This window comes from Pseudocercospora fijiensis, assembly GCF_000340215.1.
Source record: "Pseudocercospora fijiensis CIRAD86 unplaced genomic scaffold MYCFIscaffold_4, whole genome shotgun sequence".
Classification (NCBI taxonomy): domain Eukaryota; kingdom Fungi; phylum Ascomycota; class Dothideomycetes; order Mycosphaerellales; family Mycosphaerellaceae; genus Pseudocercospora; species Pseudocercospora fijiensis.
The window spans coordinates 1802486-1813817 of NW_006921535.1; the positions used below are offsets into that span (position 1 = coordinate 1802486).

The window sequence follows — 11332 nt, forward strand, 5'->3', positions numbered from 1 at the left end:
GGTGGTTGGTACTCAGCGGCTTCCATCCATGTATACTTACCATGCGCCTGGGCACGTGGAGCTTAATAAAAAAAAGAACTAGGTTATAGATCTGCCGAACAGGATTTACCGTACAGTACGAGGCTGCGCTGCGGAATCTAAAGAAAAATTGATGAGCGGAATCTATGTATATGTACATTGAGCGGAACCTAGAAATTTGAGCGGAAAGACTGCACTGCACATATTCCCTAGGGACCTTCCAGTGAGTATTAGACAACAACTGGATGTGGCAAAAGTCGTGCAAGTGTTTAATCCTTGTCATGTTCTATGATTGTAGTCAGGTTCAGGTATCGGTAGTCATTAGATTCACTGAAAAATCGTGATGAGGCTCTCCCATATATCGTCATGATGCGCCTTGTTCATGTAATAGATACTTCTACATTCGATGCACCGAGTCATTCCTGCTCCATCTTCTGAATGTCTTGCCAGAGTAGTAGAACAAGAAGCCAAAAGAGCACCACAATGTGATGAGACTCATGTTAGTCATGATGGGCGGGATGAAACCAGACTTCACAACCCAAGGTGTGATGAACTCGGCAAATCCGTAGCCCCACAGGTTCTTATTGACGGTAATTGAAACCATCAGACTTCCGGCGACAGGCTTGTAAGAGTCGACAGCGTAAGTCGTAGCCATGGCGGGAAGTGCAGCGACCTGGAGACCAGCACAGGCGAAGCCGACGATAACGATGACTTCCCAGGACCATTTCCGGTCATAGCCAAATGCGACGATGAAGTTGCCGAGGATCATGATGAGGACGTAAGGGACTAGAAAGAATAGATCAGCATTGGTATGCTCACGCGGGAAAGTAGCACACGTACTCATAGCAGGCAGTCTCATCTCAGGCTCGCGAATGCCGCGATTCTTCTTGGTGGCGCGAGCGCTGACCCAGTCACTGAGCGGTCCAGCTGTAACGAGACCGATGATCGCGCCTGCCAGGATAGCGAAGTTCATGAAACCAATGCTTTGCGGGCTGAAGTTGTAAGGTGGTGCGGCGAAGTTCTGAGACTGTGTAAGGTTGATGGTGAGGAAGGAGCTGCAAGACCAGGAAACGACGAAGGAGGAGAATTCGACGATCGGGAACATGAAAAGCTTCCACGGAATCCAGAGATCGAGGAATATGCTCTTGAGCGGGTTCGGGCTTGGGGTGTAGACGCCCCACTGTAGCCTGCTTGGAGCTCCTTTGCCGAGCCACGGATCTCTGGCGGCTGTGTCTTGTCGTGACATTGCATTTTCGTCCGCTTGAACTCCCGTGATGCCGGTCTTCTCGACGTCCTGATTAAAGTCAGTAAGCGTACTCTAGCGCCGCTGGGAGGGAAGCGCCTGTACGGAAGGAATGGATTTTCCTTTGTATGTGTGGCATAGTGCACGAACCTCGACATTGTCGGCAGAACTTGAGTTCTTTGAGTTCGTGTGAACTGTCTTCACAACATCATTGTCTGTAAGGAACTCGTCGCGATGCGCACGATGCCATTTCGTTTCTGGGAACATGAAGATAACCATTAGGATGGATAGTCCAAGGAGGCCCGCATTGAGCCACCAAAAGCTTCGCCATCCGATATGAAGGTCCATGACTCCAGAGACGATCTTTGCAGTTGTCAGTGCCAAGTGCATGGACCGAAAAGGTAATACTCACCGGTCCGACCATCAAGCTGCCCATGTAGGCTACCCAGTAGAGTGTATTCCAAAATCCACGATCGTGCAAGAAGAATATGTCAGCGATGACTTGGGGCTGAATCGTCTCTGCTGGGCCGGCACCGATGCCATTCAGTACACAAGCTCCCATAAATTGTCCATATGTTGTGGCTTTCGCTCGCCATATCGACGAGGCAAGGCAGATGAGCTGGGAAAGGATGTAGACTGGCCGTCGCCCACACGATGTGCTGATGGGCACCCTGGAGATAGTGTCAGCCGGAGAGACTCGGTTCAATGCGAGAGCTCGCACCAGATGAAATTGCTAAAACCCAACACCAAGATGCAGACGCCCGTGAACTTGACGACATGATGCAGATCAGAGTCAAACTCTTTGATGTATGCTGGAAACATGGGCGCCAATGCGAGTGGTCCAAAGCCCTGGGTAAATGTGACCATGGTTGCGGCTATGATACAGCACGATTTCCAGAATGGGCTCCAGTTGAGAGGATCGTGGCTGTCGTCGGATGGTTGAGGAACGAGAACATGAGATTTGCCCTTTACGAAATGATGGGAGCCGACGTCTGTCATGAGCTCCGTGCCCGGCAAGAGCTCGACGTGGAGCTCATTTTCCAGCTCATGGAGCTCCTGTATTCTCAGGTTCGTTAGTGGAATGTCGTCGGTGGATAAAGTGTACGCCATTGGGCGGTACGTGCCCGAGCATTCGCGTTCATCTCCATGGCCGCTGCTCTTATCTCTGGTGACCGTGGCGATCCGGCATGCGGATGAGGGCACCACGAGGGATGCAAGAAGTGTGGGAAGCTGATATCGCTCGACCAAGGGAGTCCTTCAGGATGTTGCTCTGCGTGCCAGCGACCGCGGCAACGTCGCGAGTGCTGAGGCTCTATTCTCCAGGAATCAGGACAGGGAAGCAGAGCGGGAAGGCAAGCTTATTTAAGGTCAGAGCACGTCAAAATGCACGTGAGGGACGGACACAGTACCGCACTCGCTAAGCGACCAGGATTCTGGTCCAAGGCGGCGTCGATGAGCGCGGAGATGTTGCAGTAGGGAGAACAGCGGCATCTGGGGGTGACTTCGGATGCGGAGTAGACTGTGGAGGAGGATGCAGTGCAGAGTGCATTATTGATGCACACATTGATTGAATTTGATTGTTGAGACGTCGTCCATACTCCATAGTACGTACGTGTGTGAGCTGGTTGGTGGTGAAGCTGCACGGCAGTTGTTGACGGCGCACATGCCGTGTCCGGGCCTCGTAATAAGGCTGGATCTTGCATAAATGTAGATCGTGGCATGGTATGCTGTGCTGCATTCCGTACAGGGGATCCTGTCGTCACTTGCAGCTTCCCGTCATTATAGTGATTATGCCATGCTTCTTCAGCCTCACTGTCCGGAACAGCGGAATCCTCTTTGACGCGGGCCTTATCAGTACCACACTCGAGATTCGACTTCTGGTCGCGTCACCTAACAACGGCTCTCGAGATACTATCCGAGGCTCGCTATGTCTGTCTATCTCATTTGGTCAGACTTGCCATAGCTGAGCTCATATTGCTCGGAACTTGGCTTTGTCACTAGAAAGGCTTCAGAAAGAACGCTCAAGAGGGCAGCTGTAAGGCCGCAGTGCCTATGACATATGACATGCTCATCGCCAACACGACGGCCATGGAAGCAATGGCAAGAAGGTAGCGGCACAGAGTTTCACCCATATATCTGTACACTGGCTGATACTTGCAGACCTGCCGCCAAGAGACCGCCCATCACATCATGTACTTTTGGGCGAAGCAGATGTCGTACTGCAATGTTTCCGCTACTGTGGTCTTGCTTCACAGGACCCACGCCCAATCCACTGCCGCAGGAAGATATTGTGCTCCGAGACGCCTCATTCGGGTCATTAGAATGATTGCGCCCTTGCCACCTCCCTCGCCGTCCTCGCTGTGAGCTGCTGGAATTGCCAGGAACGCCATCTGCGTGAAGTGCGCAGCTCGCGTGCACGTCAGCTCCGCAAGACTACACCGTGTTGCTCACGATTGGCTTTGCTATTGTCCCCTATGCCTTCGTGCGGCCGCTGCCTTTTGAAAATGCCCGCCGTTGAAGTGTGACGTCAAGCTTTCACATTCACTCATTCACATGAAACAACCTCACCGGCAACGACAATACGAGTGGAGCGGTCGACGACTCCCAACAAGCACAATAACATATATATTTCAGAAGGCAGGTGCTTGTGGAGGTCTGCTATTGTCACAATAGCACGACTATTGTGCCATTCTCATCGAATTGAACAATAGTCTCAGAGGTGAGCTTCCGCACGGTCTCATCTCGTCTTGACTCTTAAGCCGCCAACTTTCTTATTTTCTTCCTGTTTTACTCACATTCCCACTACCCTTCTCACATCTTCGAGAGCACACCAGCAGCCTCAAGTGATCAACCAGAGAAGGACAGCAGCAGCAGCACCACCACCACTACCACAACAACTCCGCCGCCGCCACTCCACCATGGCAGCCACCACCAACCTGGCCGCAGTTGCGGAGGCCAAGCGCCTCGAAGGCGATGGCCGAGTGATCAACGAGTGGTACTCACTCGAAGAGTACACCACGCGCCGCCTCGGCTTCCTGGGCAAGCACCCTGCCTTTCGGGGCTTGACCCGCCTCCTCCCTGGCATTAAGAGGGACGGAAAAGAGGTCTTCAAGGGCCAGCAAGAGGTCCTCTCCGCGCAGCAGGTGCGCGCTCGCGAGCTGGCCTGCGAGATTGACCCGCTGCTCCCATTGTCCACCGCCACCAACACCCACTCTCTCGACGACTTCCAAGGCTATCCCGCCGACGAATGGCACCCTGGCTTCATTTCGACTCCCATCTTGCGCGAAGACACTCCTGCCACACCAGAAATGAGCGCTTCCTCCTCCGCAGAGCCACCACACTATTCCGCGCATTCTGGCGTCGCCGCTGTCGGCAATCGCCCCATTTCAGTACCAGTCAAGACGCCGCAAAGCCTCAAGCGCGCCGCACCAGCAGATGGACATGACGAGGACCGCGACGACATCCAATCCAACCACAGCGACTCAACTGAGTCTTCCCCAGCACCATCTCCAGCCCCAGCCCCAGCTCCAGCACCTCGCAAGCGCGCCAAGACACAGCCCGCTCCTGCTGCAGCTCCCGCTCGCACCACCAAGAAGGTAAACCTCAAGGCCCCAGCAAAGCAGCCCGCTCAACCCTTGCCCCCTACCCTCGAAGTGGACTACGAAAAGATCATCAACGGCGAGAACCTCCCAAGAAGCCGAGACCAAGCCAAAGAAGCCTCTCGTCTCCGCCTCTCGAATCTCAAATCCAACCTCCCAACCACTCAACATCCAGACTTCCCCCCAGAGTTCTTCGACCGCCGCAACTTTTCCGCCGCCGAGCAGCAACTCATCCTCGACGGCGACGGTCCTGTTCGCTGCGTCTGCGGTAACTACAACGCTCCTCGAGGCTGCCAGATCTGGATTGGTTGCGAGACTCCTGAGTGTCATGTTTGGCAGCATGCGAAGTGCATGACGGGCGAGGATAAGGAGCCTAAGAAGGAGACTGGCAAGGATCTTGATTATTACTGTCAGGTTTGCGATCCGTGGTTTCATAGGAAGTTGTTGCAGCGGTTTAGGCTGAGAGAGAACTAGGGGGGAGAGGGAGAGAGAGAGGGCATTTTTGAGCGTTTTTTTTTTCACCGTGGGGTTTAAGCGATTTTTTTCTTTGGTGAAAGAGGCTGGTCCTCTGGTAAACTGCACTTTTTTTGGTAGACATGACATGCAAAACTTGGTTGGTTTCTTGCATTTTCTCATTCAGCTCGTTCCATGTGCTCGTGACCGTAGTGCTCTGGTGGCGATGGGTGTATAGTGTGCCATTCGAAATTCTCGAGATAAAGCCGTAAATGTGAGCTCACGCACGCTTCACAAAGGCTGGACCTGCTGTGTACTTCGCACTTTCAGCTCATTTCGAGTAGTAATAACTGAGGTGCTCGGGTGGTAATCAGTATATCATATACCTTCGGATTCCCTAAGAGATGCTGTAGATGTAAGCAGACTTGCAGGTTTACGATATCCAAACTCACTCGGACTTCGATGCATTTTAGGCTCTAGTTCGATTCGAGGACGACAATGTTGCTTTTTGTAGGTCAGTTGCCGGGCCGACGCGTAGAAGCAAACGCGAACAAACGCGAGAACATGTTACGTAAGTCCGTCTCTCGCTATTCCTTTCCATTCTACATTCAACCCTCGAGCAAGACCAAGTCCAAGATAGCGACTCTCAGCGGTATAGCAGGAGACGATGGCGACGATCAACCACCGCAGCGACCTACTATTCCTGGCTCTAAGATCGCGCTTCCTATGGACAAGGACGACGAGCAGCTTCTTAGTGGTACACAGAGGTGCAGCAACTGTGGCAAGACCAAGAATAAGACCGAGTTTTGGGATGGATCCCGCGATGATAACGGCAATCCGAAGACCAAGAAGACCTGCAACAAGCACTGGAAGAACCAGGGCTTAGCTGGTGGTGTTCGAGCTGGTGCTGGCAGACCGAATCGTATGCTGAACGACCCTCCACCTCCTCGCCCGCCTTGACATGGAATAAAGCGGCGGCATGCTCAGTACTTCGACGTCACTCCAGAAGGTACTCTACCAGGCGGAAAGCGACCGAGCAGGAAGCTCAGCAGCGCCTTCTTACCCAGAGCCATGCTCGGGAAGATCGTGCTAAAAAGCGTCAGCGTACTCGAAATAGACTAGAAGAACCTGAAGGAGAGTTGGATACAGCGCCACCAGCAACAGGTACGGCAACCTCGAATGATCCACCCACCATTGCTCCCGCTGCGCCACTAGACTTTGATTGCGACAAGTGCGAGCACCCACGTAAGAACGACTTACGCACTCAGGAAGGCACCGATCTCTGCCTGTATTGCACTACTAAGACTGTCGACTTGAATCCTCACGATGAGCGCAAGTGGTGCATCTCTGGCCGTCACGATTCATATCGTGTTCAGTTCCGAAGGGATGGTCAGCTTCTGATCAACGACGAGTATTCAGAACACCCCACGTCGCTGCGTTACTCATGCCCGCAACGCTGGTCCTGTACAACCTCAGCCTGTCCAAGATGAAGGACAAGAGTATTGAGTATGATTGCTCTGGCTGCAATCAAAGTCTCGTATATCTTCGCAGACCTCGAGAGAGGAACAGGCGTGAGTATACTCTACAATAGCTAGGATTCTCTCAGATCTAGGTGCAGATTTAGCTCTAGCTCGTTGCGAGGACTGGTGACTGTAGTGCCTATGTCTCGACTGGGGACTCGTGTACCCTCGACCCACTCGAGACAGCCTAATGGAAAAGGGACGGAAAATCAGTATGTATACAGTTTACGAGGAGCTAAGGAATAGTCGTTCTCTGGGGCGTTTTAGCAGTAAATATGCGGTCCAGATCGAGACCGGAGACTTGTATATGCTCGAATTCCTCGAGACCGGCTCACCAATTCTGCGGATGTGAACACTTGTCCGTCTTACAAAGGCCGAACTCGCCTGGGATTTGGTACTTTTCCTGAATGCGTTCCCGCTCAATCTCCTCGCTTGGCGTTAACGCATCGGCTGTGGGGTTCAACTCGAGACTGAGCTGCCATAACGTAGGCTCCGTACGCGAGCGTCTATAGAAAGAACGACTCGACTTTAGGCAGTAATCGGTCGGTCGTCCACAAGGATCGGCCACCTGCCCGGCGCCGAATCGAATTCGCCGAGCAAACCAATCAAGGCCGCTTCCAAGCGAGGTCTTCGGCTCGGGACCGGACCTGTTGCTCTGCAATTGAAGTGCACAACGCTTCACCCCATAAACAGGCTTTCGCGGAGCGGTAGAAGGGCTACCGTGAGCTTGGCCGTACTCGCTTTCACGACTTGAGAAATTGCTCAGTGCGGCGTTCCGACAAACAAACTCTCATGACACCCGCGCAAGCTTCCAAGCGAGTTTCTTGCCTCCTGTATCAGGGAGCACGGATGTTTGGTGGTGAAGACTGTCGCTGTCCATTGCTCTGCGACAGGCGGTCAAAGGCCAAGTCACGGAATGATGCTGAAATTACTGCCGGGATCAGAGCTCACCAATGAAGCGCAATCGATGGTCCAGCGAGGGGACTCACACGTACTTTCGACCATGGCTTGGTCCGTGAGTTGTAGGGAATTCGTGAGATTCCGAGTGGTGGTACCCGAACTGACGAGAAGAGAGAGAGAGAGAGAGAGGCCAACTTGCCTTGCCTCGCTTGTGTGGCACATCCTCTGGTCAGCACTGTCTCGCCGCGACCGCGTCATTCGAGACTGGACTTGATACAAGCCGTACCTGAGCGAGAACATTCTGGTCCCCTGGAGGCTGATCAGAGGCGGTCTTTCATAAGTTCTCTTCACCTACGGTGCCGTTCTTCCCATTCGCATGATGCTGCACCAAGTACAATCATGTGCTCCTGGTCCTTAGCGAAAGTGCATCAGTTTGAGCTTGAATGCCACGATGGAGGGTGGCCTTAGATAGTCATGTAGATTGAAGGCAGCCGTAAGGTATCGATGATCTATGATCTATTTTGGTCATTGATTTCAAATGCTGATGGGGTATCATCCTTGTCCCAGGATAGACAATACAAATCCTCAACGCCATATCTCACGAACAAATGCATGCCATTCCTTTCAGGCTTTCCGTCATCGCTGAACTCCTTGCTAGAACGCTATCAAAATAGTACAGGCCGTTGCTTTGCCGATGCTGTTGTCAGATATGCTTATAGCTCAAACTCTTGGCTCCTCGAAGATTGGAACCATGCGTCCCACAGATCCTGCCGAGCTCCTTCCTGATCGACGACCTCCAGACGAGCTGCCTATGCTGCTGCGATTGGACCCGCTGGGCGAGGCACCAGGAGAACGGCGACGAGCTGCTGGCATCACGGGAGGTAGCAGAGGACTCTCCGGTCGAGCAGGCCTTAACTCAGGTGTTCCCGGCGCCGAAGCCAGAGGAGTCATCTCTGCAGCTCCACCCTGAGGATTTAGCAATGCTCTTTCGGATGCGTGTCCATCCTGCATCTCGCCTTCAGGTGGCGGAGAGGGTGTCGGGTCATAGAGCCATGCTACTTCGGGATACACTGGTGCTGATCGCTGAGAAGACTTTCGGGCGAATGGTGGCTTCCCTTGCTGTCGACGTCTCCAAAGGAAGAATGCTGCCATGAGAGTCAGAACGGCACCAGCAGCGACGCCTGTCGCAATGCCAGCAATAGATGCATTTGCCAGCTGCGGCGATGGAGCTGCTGTCGGAGCTGCTGTAGACGTCGCTGCTGCGATAGAGGAAGTTGTTGAGCTAGATCGTGTCATGGTCGACAGTGTCGTAGAAGAGCTGGTGGAAGTAGATGTCACAGGAATCGATGTTGTTGGAGGTCTTGAGGTGAATAGTGGTGGTATTGAGGTCATGTGTGGCCTTGAAGAGGGACGCATAGAAGTCTGAAAATTTGTGGGGCGTGACGAAGGTCTTGATGTGGGTTGGCCTGGTTCCGATGTTTCTGGTCGTTCTGTGCTCGCTGGCCGGAAATTTATGCTTGTGAAATCGTGGTACTCCGATGCAAATGATGAGACGACATCGCTCGGTAATGCTGAAAGCAAGACAGACAGGGCATTTGGCTCTCCGGTGGGCTTCGGGGCGTGTGGTGCTGCGACCTGAGCTAGGACTGACACGATGTTGCCAGTTCCATTGCTGCTCATAGCATCCGCAACTCTCGCCGAGGTGGGCTGAATGTCTGCGCCGGGCATCGCATCAAGTCCGAAGTTGTTGCTCGACATTGAGTATGCACTCGCGGTAGCCGATGCCAGGCCAAAGACAATGGCTGCAGCATTCGTAGTGTCTGCGAAAGGTGGTGAAAGGGAGGACGCATGTACATGTTGCTGCAGCAGTGCGCCAAGGGAGCTTTGTGGGGCGGGTACAGGGCCAGATGTATCTGTGGCGACGTAGGCCCATAATTTTGGCGTGTCGAAGGATCAGGATCAGGTCTGGGTCGCTGAGTGGCAGTGTTCTGTTCTGAGGAAACGGCTGCTCCCGGGGGAGAATCAGGAGACAAGCGAGATATTCTACGCTTTGCCATGAGCGAGCGACTGGAGGAAGCAGAGCAGATTAATATTGACGACTGCCGTTATTCTAGTGAAAGACCAAAGAAGCGGACTAGGCTGTAGGTCATGTGAGACTCTCAGAATACCGTCGATACAGACTGCAGTGAATGGGCTCATGCTACGGTGAGGCGATGCCGACGCCCAGTATGGACCATGCACAGCGCAGATTTATGTATAGCAAATGGATTTGAAGGTGCCAGACGAAAATGCTCTGACGTGGCGTCGTGTTTCTATATCGCGCGGGACGGGGCAGTTCTCTGCAGTAGCCGGGGGCGATGCTGCCATCTTGGCGGATTCGTTCCTCGCTAGTGGCCTGGCATATCCTGTGAACCCTCACGTGATGCTCTTGATGAGGGGGGCACTCAGAAATCCTGACCACCGAAATCACCGACCTGACCACCGAATTGACCAATCGGATAGAGCCGTAGTAGTCCGTACGGTGGACCGTGCGTAGCCTCGGCTTAAGTTAGCCCCATTTGCCGAAAGTTAATCGGAATCGACTAGGAATCGACTAGGAATTAACTAGGAATCGACTAGGAATCGAATAGGAATCGAATAGGAATCGAATAGGAATCGAATAGGAATCGAATAGGAATCGAAAAGGAATCGAAAAGGAATCGAAAAGGAATAGGAAAGGAATAAGAAAGGAATAGGAAAGGAATAGGAAAGGAATAAAAGATAAAGTAGATTTCTATAGCTTTAGATAACTTTAATAACTAAAAAACTTATAAATCTAAAACTAGATACGCCTAGTAAGTATAAAAGTAGAAGTATATATAAGTTAAGGCCTAGCGCTATAATTTTATAAGCTATAACTAAGTAAATAAATTACTTTAATAAGACTCTTAAAGAATTCTAGTACAATTTAATTAGAAATTATATAGAAACTAAATAGGTCTAGAAGGCAAATATAGTCCTAGCTTTACTTCTAACTAGATACTACTAGAGTAGTTCTAGGTAGAACTAAGTAGTAGATCTAATTCTAGGTATAATAATATCTAGTAGTGTTTTTATATAGGTATATATCTAGTATATAGGGCTATATTATTAGTAATCTATATTCGTTTATTATAGGAGTATATTTATAATTTTAGTACTATCTATATCCTACTTATATTCTAATTAAACTCGCTACTAGAATTAGTGCTATTATTAAAGTAGATTTTTCTTCTAATTAAACTAAGTCTTATTATTTTAATATAATAATATTTTCTATATAGGTAAGCTATTTAGTTATTTCATTTAGTACTTAGCTAAGTTTTTCTAAAATTCTATATAAATCCTTTAAGCGGAAAAAATAGTAGCGAACAATTAGAGACGAAGGGAAGACAGTTAAGAAGGAAGGGAGGACGAATAGAAAGCACTATATACTAGGGCAGAGGAGGTGCTAAAGGCGGAAGATAGAAGAACCCCTAAGAGGGCATATAGGATAATGATCTTAGAACTCCTTAGAGGACTAAAAGCAATCTATAACTAGGCAAGCTACGTAATTATAAAGGTAGCTAATATAGTCGTAG

The 11332-nt window shown here is 51.0% G+C and overlaps 3 protein-coding genes across 3 annotated transcripts; 1 reads left to right on the forward strand and 2 right to left on the reverse strand.

Moving 5' to 3' along the window:
* Positions 1-378: 378 nt before the first annotated feature.
* MYCFIDRAFT_203446 (uncharacterized protein) lies at positions 379-2565 on the reverse strand. The gene is made up of 6 exons (XM_007928102.1): positions 2386-2565; positions 1983-2317; positions 1674-1932; positions 1504-1624; positions 859-1245; positions 379-804 (listed from the first exon to the last, which is right to left on the reverse strand). Exons 1-6 carry the CDS (start codon positions 2407-2409, stop codon positions 416-418), a joined length of 1515 nt encoding a protein of 504 aa, XP_007926293.1. The 5' UTR covers positions 2410-2565; the 3' UTR covers positions 379-415.
* Positions 2566-3485: 920 nt separating this feature from the next.
* MYCFIDRAFT_174422 (uncharacterized protein) lies at positions 3486-7024 on the forward strand (the record flags this gene model as incomplete). Its single annotated transcript, XM_007928103.1, has 15 exons — positions 3486-3551; positions 3583-3655; positions 3685-3743; positions 3782-3846; positions 3896-3908; positions 3935-3944; positions 3986-5303; positions 5335-5543; positions 5574-5676; positions 5716-5792; positions 5828-6207; positions 6228-6681; positions 6708-6812; positions 6847-6884; positions 6944-7024. The coding sequence occupies 15 exons, from the start codon at positions 3486-3488 to the stop codon at positions 7022-7024; spliced, it is 3051 nt and encodes a 1016-aa protein (XP_007926294.1).
* A 1179-nt stretch (positions 7025-8203) lies between these two features.
* MYCFIDRAFT_211194 (uncharacterized protein) lies at positions 8204-9533 on the reverse strand. Its single transcript, XM_007928104.1, has one exon. It carries the CDS (start codon positions 9489-9491, stop codon positions 8454-8456), a length of 1038 nt encoding a protein of 345 aa, XP_007926295.1. The 5' UTR covers positions 9492-9533; the 3' UTR covers positions 8204-8453.
* Between the last annotated feature and the right edge of the window lie 1799 nt (positions 9534-11332).

Coding starts and splice junctions, on each gene's coding strand:
- MYCFIDRAFT_211194 (XM_007928104.1), bottom strand. CDS start 9,491: ATGTCGAGCAACAACTTCGGACTTGATGCGATGCCCGGCGCAGACATT.
- MYCFIDRAFT_203446 (XM_007928102.1), bottom strand. CDS start 2,409: ATGGAGATGAACGCGAATGCTCGG. Junction 1,933..1,982: donor GGTTTTAGCAATTTCATCTG/GTGCGAGCTCTC, acceptor CACTATCTCCAG/GGTGCCCATCAGCACATCGT. Junction 805..858: donor GATGAGACTGCCTGCTATGA/GTACGTGTGCTA, acceptor TATTCTTTCTAG/TCCCTTACGTCCTCATCATG.